Source organism: Gracilinanus agilis, chromosome 4 (assembly GCF_016433145.1).
Source record: "Gracilinanus agilis isolate LMUSP501 chromosome 4, AgileGrace, whole genome shotgun sequence".
NCBI classification, from domain to species: Eukaryota; Metazoa; Chordata; class Mammalia; order Didelphimorphia; family Didelphidae; genus Gracilinanus; species Gracilinanus agilis.
The window spans coordinates 96,519,504-96,538,076 of NC_058133.1; the positions used below are offsets into that span (position 1 = coordinate 96,519,504).

General features: G+C 36.9%; 1 protein-coding gene across 1 annotated transcript in view; it reads right to left on the bottom strand.

The window, feature by feature from the left end:
- Positions 1-18,573, bottom strand: part of KCNT2 (potassium sodium-activated channel subfamily T member 2) — a 549,106-nt gene that overhangs the window by 167,535 nt on the left and 362,998 nt on the right. Inside the window, exon 14 of the mRNA XM_044674907.1 lies at positions 15,210-15,318. Coding sequence (XP_044530842.1) covers positions 15,210-15,318 — 109 coding nt within the window. The remainder of the gene's footprint in view (positions 1-15,209; positions 15,319-18,573) is intronic.

Sequence of the window (18,573 nt, forward strand, 5' to 3'; positions counted from 1 at the left end):
AGACCAACCACTTCCCAAAAAAGCTCAAGAAAGAAAAAATCCAACAGCTCAAATCAAAAGCCTAAAACCCAAAAAGCCCTCTAAAGGCTAAAGCCAAAAAGCCCTGTCAATAAGCTCAGGCTCATCTTTTATATTCCAGCAACTAAATGCTAACCACCAAACTTCCCCGTCACTGCAAGCACCTAATTGTCAGAAACTGACCACCTGACTAACTGATGCTGGCCCTTTTTATACCCTTTTTCTACCTTACTTCCTGCCTCTATGATCCCTCCTTCCTATCTCTATGGTTTCTACATCCTGTCACTGTGGGTGGGTTAATCCTTACACATCTCTATGGTAAGAGGACCTCCAAGGCCCCATTGAATTAAAAAAAAGGAATAAATAATTCCTTTTTACAATACCTGATAGTTGATGACTTTATTCTCTGAGGCTTCCAGTACATTCTTACTGAGCACAAGAAATGCTTGCAGAGAAAAGAAGCAAAGTGCTGGTAAATGCTTGACAACTGTTCTCTCCCTCCTTCCCAAATAAAAAGTGCGTGCTAAGATTTTTAACTCTAATCTTCATTACTAACACTTTTATGTCTCAGCAAAGCAATCCATCATTTTCCTATTTTTAAATATTACTGATTCTGGAGATACGAATGCTTAAACTGTAAATTTAACAATAAGCAGGTCAGAGTTGACTCCAGTTTACATTGACACACTGCTTCATACCTCCTAATTCTACTTTTCTCAAGGGTAAACATCACCTGTTACTTTAACTGATTATCATATAATATAGACTCAAGGTCTTTCATCTAGAGTTTCTCTGGGGAGAGCTGAGTTGCTCAGTGGATTGAGAGTCAGGCCCAGAGAAAGGAGGACCTGGATTCAAATCGGACATCAAATCCTAGCTGTGTGACCCTGGGCAAGTCACTTAACCCCCATTGCCAAGCCCTTACTGCTCTTCTATCTTAGAACCAATACACAGTATTGATTCTAAGACAGAAGATAAGAGTTTAAAAAAAAAGTTGTCCTTCTATGGACGGTATCCAGCTTCAGAATATCCTTCTTAAATCATGGTATCCAGAACTGAATAAAATGAAGAAAATGTAACACAGAACTATCGCTAGTTTATTCCTAGAAGTCATTCTTTTCTTAACATAGCTAGCCTTTTAAAGCCAAGATAAACCACAATAATTTTTGTTTTTACATTTTTGTGAAGACTTCACTGATTCCAAGGTAGTAGAGTGGTAAGGGCTAGGCAATTGGGATTAAGTGACTTGCCCAGGGTCACACAGTCAGGAAGTGTTAGAAGTCAGATTTGGACCCAGGACCTCCAGGCTCTAGGCCTGGCTCTCAATCTACTATGATACATAGATGCTCTCTAATATAATTTTCAATGATGTAATGTTCTTCAAACAAAGTGAGAATCCTGCTTTAGTACACAGATTATATATTTTTCCTTATGTTCAAAGGAGGGAGAATAAATGTTTAAATAGAATTAAAATGTCTATTATCTGCTTTAAAGACCATTACTTTGAAAAACACATTTATCCAGAAATAGAAATATTTCATTTCCGGTATATAATAATATTATGGAAAAACCTAAGAGTAAAGTCAAGTAAATATTACTTCATTTGCTTTTTAATCTGTATACATATGTGTATGTGGTGATATCACTGAATAGCTTTAATTTTGTATTCAATTAGTGGTTTAATATGACATGTATTGACATGTTGGTCTATTCACCAATTAATCTTCCTGTCTTATTGAATTAACACATTTATAATGTTCATATATGTTGACCTCTAAGCCTAAATACTGATATGTGATTTTTATTTAAAAAAAACTTCATATGGCACAATAATAACGGTCCTACTTTTTTATAAAGCAAAAAAAAAATTGCAAACTCTTTATTAAATCAGTGAAATATGCTTGATGAAATCTGAAATATAGATATATCAAGATTATTTTTCCTATTATAAATTATTATAAAAACATAAAATCAGCATGTGAGTTTTTTTGAGAATAAAATTTTTCTAGAATCAAAAGAACTCCCCTAACAAATGGAAGAAAATGTTATATTATTTATAAAGTCATTTGTAAGAACCAATCTTGATAAATTCATTGCCTTATTTTGACTGTTTGGTTATATATTGTATACTTGTGTAATTCAATTTGAAAGTATGCAGGGCAGAAGCCCTAAATCTTAAAAGAAATGATCTTGCTAATGATCATTCACTTAAATATTCAACACCATTACCATAATGTCATTTTTGAGTTGAGTTGAGGTTATGTAATCCAAATTTTAAACAATAAATATTATTTTAAGAAAGAATTATGATCTCTTGAGGGTGAGGCAATACTAAATGTATCATTTTTTATTTCCTATTCATCCATTAATTCATTTAATAAGCCTTTCCTAAGAGCCTTCTACAAAGGAGTGTGCTATCTTTTGGTAGATTCAAAGGCAAATCAAAAATTGTTCCTGTTCCCAAGGAGATTACATTCTACTGGATTGGGAGGATGATGAGTACAACCTTTAAACAGTAAATAATTCAACACAGGAAAAAATACTAATACAAAAAGAGGAAATAAAAAATGGATTTGCAATGAGAAGTGGAACCTGAGTTGAGCCTTGAAGAAAGCCAAGTATTTCAAAAGGAAAAGGATTTTGTTTGAATTATCTGGAAAAACTGTATACAATTGTTTCTCCTACTATACTTTTAAACATGCAAAAAGTCAAAGAACTCATCCTGCTTTACCTTATATAGGAAAAGTAAAATTGACATTTAAGAGTTGTTTCCAAATAGAGTAAACTACATACAATTATATGTATTATAGTTATAGGTATCATATATGAAACAGATATAATTCTGAAAAATTCCCTACAAAGAAAAATTATTTAAATTAAAGCACATTTTCTCATTGATTTATAATACAAAAAGAGATTTTTATCTTACACTGACTGAGGAGTAATCAGTCTCTGCCTCATAGTCAGAATTAATATTAAGTTTCATATCTAATGTGTAAATAGAATTAGCTGGAGCCCATTAATAGGCAAAATTCTATACAACCTAGGAGTGCTAATGATGTCACCCTAATCTCCCTTAGTGGGGAGGGGAGACAAGTTACCCACACATGACAATAAGTAACAAATCAAGAATAAGGGACTGCCCTTTGGGCAGTCCATATCAATGTAGAAACTGCCATTTGTCCATTTGAATTAGAGGTGGACCACAGGAAGTGATGAAAGACACTATCTCTTTAAGTAAGTTAGTGAACTTCCTGTGGGGGCAGTTGTTGTCTCGAACTGGAAGAAGAAGCATCTCCTGAGACCACAGACAGCTTACACTCTATATTGTCACATGGGTAAGTTAGGCTGACTTCCTTGGCCTAGCTGGGCCAATTCTAAACTCTGCCTATCTGGCTGTTGGGCCTTGTGGCTTACAGCTTCATTTATTAAGCTTTATAACCTTCTTCTCTCTCCATCCAGGCCTTTGGCCTGGACTAGCCTCTCCCTTTTTTCTCTTTATTCCTACTTTTTACCTACCAGACTGTAAATAAACTCTTCAACCCGATGCTGACTTGGGTCTGATTTAATTATGGAATCAACCTGAATTGTTGATTCCTGGTGGCCACATATTTTAATATATATCTATAAATACCTAAATTTTCCTTCTTACATTTTTGGCGATCCATATTGGTCCTAGATCCCTGAATCTTCCTGAATTTTCTTGAAATCTTCTTTACTTTATACCTATCTTTAAGTCAGCCTTCTCACAGCACACCTTGGAGCTTCGGTCGATATAAAGCTGCTAGACTGGTGAGATAAAAAAACGGGGACCCTGAAAATTTAGCTAGGCTGTTTCTTTGTCTTAAGGAAAGAAATAAGCCTATTAGCTGGCCTTGGCCACACCTGGGAAGGACTGCTCAGTCCTCCTAGCCAGGCCAGGAGCATACCTGAATAAGATTTAAAAGCAGCCAAATAGAAGCAGGAGGCACTAGACTTATTTAGTAGAATTAGGGAGAGTAATTTTTTTTTTAGGCTACAAATAGGCTTTAACTTTATTCTATTTCAAACCGTATTTTTAGTTTTAAACTCTTTAAAAATAGCAAAAGCCTGGTGGGGCCAGCTAGAATTTTAAAAAAGCCGTTCCCCCCCCCCCCCACTGTAGAAGGCACATAACTTAAAGAAAAGAGAATTTTCAGACTTTTACAATGGAATAGAGCCTCCCAGAACCAAAATTAGCTTTTGAAAGACACTCCCAAACTGCCTCAGGCAAAAAGCCCAGTCCCAGTCTACCCTCAAAGACCTTTATCTCTAGTACTCAGCCTCAGGCTATAGCCTTTGTCCTCAGCCAGGCAGGAACAAAAGGAAGTCTTGACCCAAACAATACAACTAGTTCTATAGTCCAACCCTTAGTAAAAGGAAGACCTTACCCACTAGTGACATATACTGACTAGAGTAAGAATGTGGTGGTTTCAAACCATTACTGATGAAATAAATACTAGATTTCAGACTTTAAAACGCTAGATCCAGTCCACAATAACGGCTGTTATGATGTTTTTTTTCGGAAGAGTAGTCCCAGATAATACTTTTCAAGGGCTGTTTGTTGCACTGTATGTAGGTGTGATAGTAAGTGTGATAATACTGATTGTAGGTGGAATAGTTTATCTTTACTTCTCCAAAAAGAAACTGCCAGAGAAGCTGGATGATACTAACTCAGAGAGAATTAGTAAGATAGAGAAGGAAACAGGAAATATGAAAGAGGGCCAAGAGCAACTGCTGGCTTATATAAAAAGTCATGTTGAGCATTTAAAAAAGAAGGAATTATTCCTCCATACTTCCTCAATTGAGGACTCCATTAAAAGCTCTCTTGACACACCCTCCACTCACCCCATTGATATTGATACTACCACTCCCTCTCCTCAACCCGTCCCCTCCCCCCAACCTATCCCGCCCCCTCCCCAACCCATACCACTCCCTCCCCAACCCATACCACTCTATCCCCAGCCTGTCCCGCCCCCGCCTCCTCAACCTGTCCAACCCACCCCTCAGCCCCTCCTACAGATAATCACAGCTACTGCTATTGCTGCAAGACCTACACTCCCTGCCATTCAAGAGAGCACAACACTATTTCCTTTACGAGAAGTACCTACTTTTAATACTGAAGGAGACCTGGTATCCTGTAAAACACTTTACTCCCTTCAGTCCTGATGATTTAGCTGGATTTAAAAAGAATACGCCTAGTTTTGAGAAAGAACCATTTTAAGTTTTAAAAACATTAGAAAATATATTCGAAACTTATGACCCTACTTGGCAGGAAGTTGAAAATGTTTTAGGAGCACTTTTGACACATGGTGAGAAAGAGAGGATCATTAATCGGGCCAATCATAATAAAAGTAAAGACACACCTAACTGGCCCCATAAAAATCCAAAATGGAATTACAACTGTCTAGCAGATGTTAGAAAATTATATGATGGCAGGCAAGCATTATTAACAGCTGTAAAAGCTTGTGCTGACACAGAAGACATGTGGGATAAATTCAAAAAAACTAAACCGCGTACCGATGAAACTCCTACCCATTTTATGGACAGACTGATTGAGGCTGTAAGAATATATATGAACCTTGATTTAACCATAGAACGGGAATTAAAACATGTATGTAGACAATTTGTAGAAAATTCCTGCAAAGTAGTCAAAGACTATTTTAAGACTAATTGCCCAAGTTGGGATAGAATGAGCCTTGAAGACTTAAGCAAGACAGCATCTTATGTTTTTAGAAACCAAGAAGAAGAACAGGAGGATGATACTGACTCGATAGATACTTTAAAAGCAGAAAACAAAATGCTAAAAGCAAAACTAAAAAATAAAGGGGAGATTATAGCCCCTCTCCAAGAATCTAACAATCAGCCTGCTTTCTGTTATTTCTGTATAAGGGAGGGCCATACAATGGCGACTTGTAGGACTTTCTTGAGACTATTCAGAAATAATACCCAGCCAACAGATAACTATAGGAATAACAACAGAAATAGGAATAGCAATAATAATGATGACGATTCCAGGAATAGCAATTTTAGGCATGATAGAAATGCTAAAAATAAACCTCAGGATGATGATAGCTCATACCAAATGACCCCACAACAGTATATCTCAAGTGGAGCTTGGCCCCGAACTAATCAGGGTGCTAATGCCCCTCAGGGGGGTGCCCATGGAGCCCAAGCATCTATATGAAGGTGTGTGGGGGGAGGGACGGTTTTGGAATCAGAAAGGGAAACCTTTGACTTTCCTGACCATGATGTTCTAATGCCTATTATCCCTATACATTTCCCCCCAAATAGTAAGGAACCTCATGTAACCCTAAAAGTGGGTAATTCATATTATGATTGTTTGCTGGACACTAGGGCTTCAAGATCAGTACTGGTGAGCAAGCCAGATGTAAACTGTAATTCTATTGGCTCTCTAAACATAGTAGGGGTATCAGGAACACCTCAAAAGGTCCCAAAACTTTCTCCTCGTATGGTAAGCCTTGGACCTTTGTCAATAGAACACTCCTTTCTTTTAATGCCTGGATCCCCCACAAATTTACTGGGAAGGGATCTATTATGTAAACTTAAAGCCACAATAATTTGCAATCCAGAGGGTTCTATGTCACTGGAATTGCCAGAGGACTCTTTAAACCTACTCCCTGTACTTCTTTCAGAAGAGCAGGAAGTAAAAGAGCTTCCCACTTTTAAAATCCCAGATGATATCCCAGACTCTCTATGGACTACATCTTCTACTGATGTAGGCCTACTTAAATCAGCTGTACCTCTTCAGATTAGAACAAAAGGAGGGCCAGCTCCCTCCATTCCTCAGTACCCCTTATCAAAAGAAGCCATTGAGGGAATTACCCCAGTGATAAATTCACTAATTGAGCAAGGAATAATAATCCCGTGCAAGTCAGAATATAATACACCTATTTTACCTGTCAAGAAGCCGAAATTAAGCCCAGATGGAAAACCCCAATATAGATTTGTTCAGGATCTAAGGGCTATAAACAATCATGTTATAAAGAGACACCAAGTGGTTTCAAACCCAAACACAATTATTTCTTCTATTCACAGCACAGCCACTTACTTTACAGTCGTGGACCTGTGCTCAGCCTTCTTCTCAATTCCTATTCATGAGAATTCCAGACATATATTTGCCTTTACCTGGAATAATTCTCAGTGGTCCTGGGGGCGTCTTCCCCAAGGATATTGTGAGAGCCTGTGTATTTTTGCACAGATTTTGAGCCAAGATACAGAAAATATAATATTTAAAAATAGTAAATTGGTTAAATATGTAGATGACTTGCTCCTGGCTTCACCTGATGCTGAAACATGCCAGGAAGATAGTAAACATCTTCTTTTAGAGTTACATAAAAGAGGACATAAGATAGCAAAAGGGAAAGTGCAGTGGTGTCTCCCCAGAGTAGAATATTTGGGGTTCATCTTGACAGCTGGTGCACGACATATATCCCCTAAGCACATTGAAAATATTCAAAAATTGAGCAATCCTACCACTAAAAAACACTTAAGAGCAATCATAGGAGCAACAGGGTTCTGCAGACAATGGATCCTTGCTATGGGGAAATTACTAAACCCTTTATAGCATTAACAAAAGATTCAGTCCCTGAACCACTTAAATTAGAGCCAGAACACAAGTTAGCTCTATCGAATTTAAAACAAGCTATTCTGTCTGCTCCTGCTCTAGGCATCCCAGATTATAACAAACCATTTACTTTATATGTACATGAGCGTAGAGGAGTAGCTTCAGGTGTTTTAACCCAAACTTTGGGACCATACCAGCGTCCAATTGCTTATTATTCAGCTCAGCTAGACCCTATAGCTGCAGGTGCACCACCATGCCTTAGAGGTGTAGCTGCCACAGCTCTGTTAGTGACAAAAACTGTTGATCTAGTATTGGGATGCCCATTAACAATTATGTGCTCACATGAAGTGGAAGCATTACTGCTAAGAAATAGAACACAGGCATTTTCTGATCAGAGAATTACAAGGTATGAAATAACCTTGCTAAATAATGAAAATATTACTTTAAAATGTTGTACAACCCTTAACCCAGCCACCTTACTTCCAGATTTACCAGTTTCAGAAGAACCTTTACATAATTGTGAAACACTAGTGTCCATGGCTGAAAAGCCTCGAGACAATCTCCTGGACACTCCTTTAGAGAATCCTGATCTAGTTTTATTTACTGATGGCTCTTCATTTATGAGGGATGGCATACACTACACTGGAGCTGTAGTCACAGAATTTAACACTATATGGTCAGCTTCACTGCCCTCAAATCTAAGTGCTCAAGCCGCAGAACTCGTAGCTCTAAAACATGCATGTATAATTGCCAAAGATAAAAAGGCTGCAATTTATATGGATTCTCGATATGCATTTGGAATATGTCATGCAGTGGGTATGTTATGGCTCCAGAGAGGATTTTTAACCTCCACTGGAAAATCTATAGCTAATGCAAAAATTATTAATGAAGTTCTTTCTGCTCTCCAGCTACCTAAAGCCCTAGCTGTAGTTCACTGCTCTGCTCATACAGGTGGCACTGACCCTGTCTCTAAGGGAAATAATTGGGCAGATATTGTTGCAAAGCTAGCAGCAATAGAAGGGTCTGAATTAATTTTAACATTAACAACCACTGATGACTTAAATTTATCACTTTCCTATGATGAAAAGGAAGTAACAAAATGGAAGCAGAAATTTAAAGCCAAACAGATAAATGGAGTATGGGTGTCCTCTGAAGGAAAACCCTTGCTCCCTAGACACTTTTATCGCCAAATTTGCCAATCTATTCATAAAAATGGTCATTTTGGTACCCAGGGCATCGTGGACTCTGTTAAGAGAGTATGGATAGCTCCTGGCATAACCTCTATAGCCTCTAAAGTGTGTGCAGCTTGCCCTACTTGCCAAGCATATAACCAACACGCCTTTCGTGGCAAGGCTTTTGGTGGGTGTCCATTGGCTTACACACCTTTTGAGCACCTACAAATTGATTTCATAACAATGCCAAAGGCAGGACAATATAAATTCTGTCTGGTCATAGTGGATCAACTGACCAGGTGGCCGGAAGCATTTCCTACTGCCCGAGCCACATCAGCCTTTGTTGCCAAGGTGCTTTTAAAAGAAATCATTCCTCGTTTTGGTCTGCCTGTACGTATTGACTCGGACAGAGGGAGTCAGTTTACTGATTCAGTTTTATCTGAAATATATTCATGCCTGGGGATAACTCCAAAATTCCATGTACCATATCATCCCCAGAGCTCAGGCCAAGTTGAACAGATGAACAGAGAACTTAAAACCATGATTGGCAAATTATGTAGTGGGGCACATCTAAAATGGCCTGAAATTCTCCCTCTAGCTCTATTTTATCTTAGAAGCAGACCTAGGGGAGATCTACACATCTCACCATATGAGCTGCTTTTTGGACATCCTCCTATACAGGCTAAACCTTTTTCTCCTGCATATACATCACTATTAGGAGGAGATACTTCTATTGCTTCCTATATACAGGAATTGCAACACAGACTGCGTGAACTCCATGAATCTGGAACTGCAGTACAAGCAGGACCAATAGACTTTTCACTGCACGACCTGAATCCAGGAGACAAAATATATATAAAGAACTTCCAGCACCCTGGGGCAACCCAGCCTTCATGGGATAGCCCGTTTGAAATTTTACTAACCACCCCAACAGTTATAAAGATCGGAGAAAAGGACTCTTGGATTCATTGCTCACATGTAAAGAGGGCATCTTCTATTGAACCTGATTGACTGTTTCCTGTTACCTGCATTGGAGATAACAGTTCATAGACTCATGGATGCTAATTTGGAATCATTGGTTTGTCTTGATTCTTTCCCTGATTTTATTTTAATTTTCTTATTGAGTCTCCTAATATCTTTTAACAGAATAATTGATATTTTTGTCTTTTTCTCATTTCTTGTACTTACGTACATATAATTACTTAATTTTTTCATTATTTTTTGCAATGCTATAATTTTAATATATATATATATATATATATATATAATTGCTGTAATATTACTGCTTACTCATAAGGTTTAGACTCCAAGAACTTGCCATGTATTGTTAAATGTTATGGGACTGTGATTAAGGCTTCTGTCTAATTCCAGGAGAAGGGAACACATGAGCCATTAATAATGCTAAGGAAAGCACAAGGTCATGGAGACCAACCGACCAATCCAATGGGATTGCTGAGAACATCTGCACAGTGCCAAGGAGCACAAGGTTAAAGATCATAAATATACAGGTGGGATTGAGGTACTCCCACGCCAACACTGAGGACTTGAACTCAGTGTAAGAATCGAAGCTGTGACGCTTAACATATGTTAAGACTTAGGACTCTCCGAACTACACTGCCAGTCAGGTACCGCAGGTTGGCCATCATCTGGCTCACCCATATATTCCTGAGAGTGAAGGGAATGACAGACACTTCCCTTGCATATAAATCTGGTCCTTTTTTCTCTCTTATAGAATGGCAACTTCCTGTAGTCTTAGCTGCAAATGGGTAAGTGCAGTATTACTGCATTGTATCCTACAGACTAGTAGGATGGAAATTATAATTGATTAGACCCTAATACAAGGACCTGTTATAATTTTATCTTGCTTCCTTCAAAAAATTTTATGTACATAACTTTTGATATTTTGATTTTGATTTTAATGCCTTTCTTTTTCAAAAGCTTCAATTTTCTTCTATTTGATTTTTATATTTTTTCTTCCTTTTTTTCTTTTGAATTTACTCATACAACCCCATGACTCAACTGTATATATTGAGCTGATCTGGGTATTTCTTTCTAACTACCCACGTCAGGGGGGATTGTATTTTTATAAAATCCAAGATTAATCGTATTTTTATTATATCGAAGATTTAATTTTTTGTTTTGTTTGAGAAAAATTCTCAGGGAAAGAAAACTTGCTGATTCTTTAATCCAGAGAATGAACTGTTTGCAGAGAGATGCCTGAAGAACCTACGTTTAATCAAGAGATCCAGAATGAACTTTGGGTTGCAATTGATTGAACTGATGGGTTTGTTGCATTAAGCGATCCTGAATGAACTTTGGGTACTAATGAATGGACTGATGGGTTTTGAACAGCTACTTTAATTGTACATGATATGCCAATAGGGGACTGCCCCCAATTGGTTTCTTGTCAACGCGCTTAGCAAAACATTGGTTTTGCTTTCTCTCTTTTCCATTTCCCTCTTATCTCTAACTATTGTAGTTAGAAGGACCTTTGTGGTAGAAGATGGTTGTGTAACATGATCACTTGGGGTGACTAGGCACCCAATATGATCATCAGGGGGGATTGTGTAAATAGAATTAGCTCGAGCCAATTAATAGGCAAAATTCTATACAACCTAGGAGTGCTAATGATGTCACCCTAACCTCCCTTAGTGGGGAGGAGAGACAAGTTACCCACACGTGACAATAAGTAACAAATCAAGAATAAGGGACTGCTCTTTGGGCAGTCCATATCAATGTAGAAACTGCCATTTGTCCATTTGAATTAGAGGTGGACCACAGGAAGTGATGAAAGACACTATCTCTTTAAGTAAGTTAGTGAACTTCCTGTGGGGGCAGTTGCTGTCTCGAACTGGAAGAAGAAGCATCTCCTGAGACCACAGACAGCTTACACTCTATATTGTCACGTGGGTAAGTTAGGCTGACTTCCTTTGCCTAGCTGGGCCAATTCTAAACTCTGCCTATCTGGCTGTTGGGCCTTGTGGCTTACAGCTTCATTTATTAAGCTTTATAACCTTCTTCTCTCTCCATCCAGGCCTTTGGCCTGGACTAGCCTCTCCCTTTTTTCTCTTTATTCCTACTTTTTACCTACCAGACTGTAAATAAACTCTTCAACCCGATGCTGACTTGGGTCTGATTTAATTATGGAATCAACCTGAATTGTTGATTCCTGGTGGCCACATATTTTAATATATATCTATAAATACCTAAATTTTCCTTCTTACAATATTTGGAGTTATGGAAGCATTAAATAAAATTGGAGTAGTCTTTCTGAGCGCCTCAACAATGTTTTATTGAGAAAAATTGCAAATTTATTATTATATCTTCATGGGCCTGTCTATTTAGGTGAAAAGCAACTAATATCTTATGTCAGTCTCTAGACATTGCCAGATCACTCACTTGGACTCTACCTAAGGTACCATATTATCTGAGAAAGAACAGGAAAATGGAAGTGTAGGAGACAGGTTCAAGTCCTGCCTCTGGCAAGAGCTCCCTGTGAGACTTTTGACAAGTCACTCAGACTGTCTGTGAGTTACTTTCTTAAATTAGAAAATAAAAAATTTAGACCAGATAATTTAAAAAATCACATTCAATTCAAAATTCTGTTATTATGTAACACAAACACCAAGATTATACATTTAGACTAGGAAGAGACCTATGAGACAGCCCATCTAGTCTAACTTCCATTTTTTATACTTAAGAAAACTAAAATCCAGAAAGACGATGTCACTTGCCTAAGATCTCAAAGATACTAAATATGAGAGGTAGGATTCAAATGACAGTAGTCTAACCATGAATTTGATTCCAAATGTAGAGTTTTTTTCCATGGTACTGTAAAAAAGATGGGCACCAGGGATGTTAAATATAATCTAAATGGTTGTGGGTACCCACACTGGGTTGAAGGAGAGACAGGACTAGGATAGGGAGACCAGAGTACACAGCTAAGCTGCTGCTAGCTGATAAGAATGACTGTTGGCCAACTGTCACCCAGCTCACCACTAGGCCAGAGTCTTTGAAACCAGCAGGCAAGGTAAAAGGTTTTAACAGTTTTAATTATGTTCAACTAAAATAAAGGTGGGATAGGAAAGTCTACACTAAAACCTAAAGGGCAAAACCACAGGGCAAGGAGATGACTTCTCTACTCTAATTTTAGTGACCTAAGCAGACAGGGCCAAAGGAGCAGTGCATGAGTCACTTGGAGGGTTGCCTCAAACCTATTTCCAGCCAGGTTTGACCAGTACAGCTAATGGGTCTGAGGGTGGCTTTGGTGTTCTCACGGTAATCCACAGATGATTTCAGGATGCCAAAAGCCAAGGTGGTCCAAGGTATCCAAGTAGAAAGAGTGTGCTTGAAATGCTATCTACCAGGTCCCAAACTCCTCCTCCACTTGTTGCTGCTCTATAGGTCTTGTCCACTTGTTAGAAACCACCACCACTCAGGATCCCAGGGAATCAGGATGCAGGTCTGAGATCTCCCAAGGCTAGCAACAGTTTGTGCCAACCACTAATGGAGTCTCTCTCAGGGCACAAGCCACTTCCTGCTCCTTCATTCCATTTTGGAATGCTCCAGCCCTTCCTGCTAGGTTTAACCTTAATACTTAATTAATTACTAAGTAATCTTCCTCACAACAGTACCAAGCTATTTTCCACAGTGTGGCCTAAAACTAAGAACATCAATAAAGTTCTGAATATTTACTTAGTGGGAACCAAAATGATTTTTAGTGTATATTTATATATTTTTAAAATAATAATACATTTACTAGAACTCTTGCTAGAGTCAACAGTTTAGAGATATAAATAAAGATATATGCATATAGACTGACACATATGCACATAAATGTAATATTTTGTTTGAATCTCTTGTGTATTTTTATTTGCCAAGTTAGCATGAGACATGTACTTAAATAACAGTTTTGCAATAAGAAGTAAGATTGAGATCCACAAATTCAAATCCCTTATTTACAGATGAAGAAAGTAAGGACTAGCTTAGTAAAGGAAATTGTTCAAAATTAATATTCCACACAAAAGAATGCAGACAAGATTCTTGCCCAGATCTCTTAACTTCCTTTTATCATGTTCTAGACTCAAGTAGGTGGTGTGGTGAGTAGAACATTGGGACTGTCTGCTATCAGAAAGACCTGAGTTCAAATCTGCCCTAAGACTTCTAGTATATGTGAAACGCTGGGAAAATTGCTTAACCTGTCTGTTATGACTCTCATCTGTAAAATGAGGGTCATAATAGCACCGATGTCACAGAATTGTTGTGAGGATTAAACAAAGTAATATTTGCAAAGTATTTAGTCTAGTGTTTGGCTCATAGTAGGCTCTTAATTGTGTTTGTTTTCCTTCCCATATTTTTCCTACAATTTCCATTTCAGCATAGATGCATCTCATTCCATTAGGTCATTTTACTTGCCCAATATTTTGACTGAATAGAACCTTGACATGTCAAATCAATGAGTGCCTAAAATATATTAGGCACAGTGCTAAACACTTAGGGATACAAAAAAAGCACCTTATTCTCTAAAAAAACACTGCTATTTTTCAAGGAATTCAAAGGCTAATGAGGGAGATAACATGCAAAGAAGTATTAAAAAAAGAAATTAAAAGAAAACCTGGAGATTTTCCAAAGAGAGAATGCATTATCAATAAAGGGGATAGGAAAAGACTTCTTTCAGAAGGGAGAGTTTTAGCTGGGACTGGAAGGAAGTCAGGGAAGTCCAAGAGATGGAGATAAGGAGGGAGAAAATTCCAGGTATAACTTAAGTCATAACCAAATAATTAAATTTGTTTAACTGCAGATACCATAAATATAAGGAATGAAAAAGTGAAAATAAGCCTTACTGATAAATATGTTTGTCTTGGCAAGTCATGATTTTGCCCAAGGAACTAAATAAGGATTATGAAATTTTAGAAAATAGAATCTGTCTTTATTTGAAGTATATGTCATAAAATGAAAATTCAAACAAGTTCTGAATTTTATACATTTCCAAAGGGGTCTTACCTGTGTCACTGGTTATGTTTCTTCTACATAAACTATTATTTCTCTTCTCCTTTGACCAGTTAAATATCACGAAACAGATATCATTTTGATTTATAATCCCTTTGCAATATGCAATTACTTACTTGTAGCTCTAAGGTGAGAAATTGACATGGAAATTGCTCAAAGATTTAAATGTTAGAACATATATAAATTACTGATAAAACCCAGAAATCTTAGAAATGGAAAGACAATTTAAATTTGTAAAGGAGTCAGTATGATTGAATTGGTTTCAGTAATATTGTTTATTCAATTCCAATCCAAAATCCAGTTGACAAATCTTTGCTTCGTATTAAGAACAATTTGCATAGTCCCACACATCTATTCAAAGACTCATTATTATTATTGAAAAATAAATAAATATATTTACTTACTGTCCTCTAGAGGTATGAACCAACAGTGTGATAAGTGTAGAAGTTGCTGGGCATATGCAGTTTAAAGCTAACATGGCATACTTAAACTCTTCTTCACAGACAACATGATCTGTTCAAAATAATGCAGTTGAATTACTTCACATTTATCATTAAAATATACTGAATACATTTTAAAAGAAAATTATTTATGCTTTTCACATATTTCTTATCCACACCTTAAAAATTGATTAAAATTTTATGCTTATGCAATTTCATCCTCAATTTCACATTAAAAATATAAGTATTCCTGGGTTGGTTTTTTTTTGATCTCTTGTTTGTCATTTCTTATGACAGACTAGCATTCCATTACAAGCATATCATACAGTTTGTTCAGCCATTTCCTAATTGATGGACATTTCTTCAGTTTCTAGTTCTTTGCCACCACAAAAAGAGCTGCTGTAAATATTTTTGTAAAAATAGGTTCTTTTCCCCTCTCTTTGATCTCTTTAGAATAAAGACCTAGTAGTGGTATTACTGGCTAATGGATATGCAGTTTTATGGCCCTTTGGTTATGGTTCCAAATTATTCTCCAGAATGTACCAGTTCACAGCTCCATAATGTGTATTAATGGCCCAATTTTTCTATATGCCTTCTGACATTTACCATTTACCTTTTTTGTTTAGTTAGTATCAGGTGATACCCTGAGTTGTTTTAGTTTTCATTTTTTCTAAGTAATAGTGACTAGAGCATTTTTTTTCACGATTAAAGATGTCTTTAATTTCTTCATCTGAGAATTGCCTGTTCCCATTCTTTGATTATTTGTCAGTTGAAAAATGCTTTGTATTCTTTTAAATTTGACTCAGCTCTCTCTATATTCCCGAAATCAGACCTCTGTCAGTAACATTTTTCTTAGTTTGTTTGTTCCCTTTTAATCTTAAATACATTGGTTTTGTTTGTACAAAACCTTTTTAATTTAATATTGAAAGTTAAATATTTTCCCTCTCATAATATTATGTACATCTTTTTTGGACATAAATTACTCCTTTTCCCATAGATTTGACAGGTAGACTCATTCCATATTCCCCAAATTTGTTTATACCCTCTATTTCTTAATAATGTAACCATTTTGACTTTACCATGGTATATGGTATAAACCTATGGCACAAGTGCCAAAGAAGGTACATAGAGCATTTTCTATGGGTACACAAGCCACCCAACTCCGCCACCAGAGTTCATTACTAGAAAGGCAGAGGGATTCAGGTGAAAAACTGCTCCCTTCCTCTCTCCACCATGCCTGATTACTTTTTTTTTTCATATCACCTGCCCCTCTGCCCAAGAGCCCAATGAGAGCACACAGAGGGTAAGCTCATAGGGCAGCTCATAGGGCAGCAGAGCTAGAGTGGAGTGGCATGCTCAGGCCACTCCCCTCCTCCTCTTCACCTGCTCTGAGGACATTTCTCACATTGCCCACCCCTCTGCCCAGCAGCCCAATGAAGGTGCTTGCTCCCTCTCCTGTCTAGGGTGAGGGGGAAAGGGTTAAGGGTGAGGTGTGGGGGAGGTATGGCACTCCATCTCTAAAAGGTTCACCATCACTGGTATATGGTATGAGGTCTGTGCCTAGTTTTTGCCATTCTGTTTTCTAGTTTTCCTGGCAGTTTTTGTCAAATAGTGAGTTTTTCTTCCTAAAGCTTAGGTCTTTGGGTTTTCCAAACACTAGGGTACTATAGTCATTTGCTACTGCATATTGAGTACTTAATGTATTCTATTGGTCCATTACTCTATTTCTTCAGGATTTAAATGAAATATAAAGTTAATGTTCCTTTCATTATACCAAAGATAAGTTTTTTTTCCAAAACAACAAAAATAATGAAATATTTGTAAACATCTAATTGTTAGCCTGGATAATACTGCTTTTGGATGTTTGAAGTCAAATAGACACAAACAAAGTTTTTCTATGCCCTTCCTCACTTCCTTAAAATGCATCCTGCTCTCTTTCTCTCTGGAAATATGACTAGGGAAAGGCTTAATGTTTAAGGACCTTAAAGAATAAAGACTAATTAGGACATTTTGGGAAGGATTGGAAAGTGAGTAAACAGCTTCTAACTCAAACAATTTATAGTTTTGGAGAATTATCTGGGATATAAGAGATCTAATGATTTGTCTATAACCCAATAGCTAGTACATATATGAGGTAAGAAATGAAACCAGTTTTACAAAATGCAACCTAGCCTTCTTCATATTCCTTCAAGAATATTTTCAGAAATATTTCATTATTTTTCCAAATTCCTTATGTGTTATAAGAATTCATATAGAGTTTAAGCTTTGGGAAATATGAACTAGAAAACAGATATAGATAGATAGGTAGGTAGATATTAATCTTGATAAAGATATATATTATAGAGATATAAATGAAGATATATAAAGAGGTGGTAAAGATGATAGAATTAGAAACATGTGACTTGCCTAATCTTGGAGACATAGATAGATATGAGTCACCTAAACCCAAAGATACTAGACTCTAGAGTATTTTCCCATTTCCTTCTCTAGCTCATTTTATAGATGAGGAAATTGGAGGAAAAAGAATTAAGTAACTTGCTCAAGGTCACACAGCTAGTAAATATGAAGCTGGATTTGAACTCATGTTTTTCTGGTTTCAGGGCCAGTGCTCTATCCCCTGCTTCACATTTCTATAATTCCCAACAGAAAAAAAATCTCAAAAATGCATTCAAAGCTAACCATGCCTAGCCAGGTAGGAGAAGGACAGCCCTCTGAATCATAGGACCTCTGAGAGGGAAGATACCTTAGAAGCCATCAAAATAAGTTATACACAAATGAAAATCTACAAAAAATTAAATAATTACTCATTTTTCTTTTGCCTAAAACATACTACTCATCCAAGGAGCCCAATCTATTTTTAGATAGCTTTAATTGTTAGGAAGTTTTTTCTTGCTTCAAATCTAAACTTCTTCCTTTACAAGTGTTGCTCATTGCTTCTAATTCTGCCCTCTGGGGTCAAATTGACCAAATACAATATTTTTTTCTACATAAGTTAACCACTCACTCTGTATGTGTGTGTGTGTGTGTGTGTATGTGTGTATACAAAAGTCCAATTAGGAAATTTCATGTACACAGTATCCTAAATGACTTCATGCAATTTTAAGTTATTAGAATCTAAAGATATATTAAGAATTTTGGAATACCCTGATTATAATTTTCTATTACTGGATCTGATGTTACCTACTAAAGGTAAATAAATTCAAAAAGAAGGTAATTGATCTCTTCTGAACCAGTCTTCCTTCCTTCCTTCCTTCCTTCCTTCCTTCCTTCCTTCCTTCCTTCCTTCCTTCCTTCCTTCCTTCCTTCCTTCCTTCCTTTCTTTCTTTCT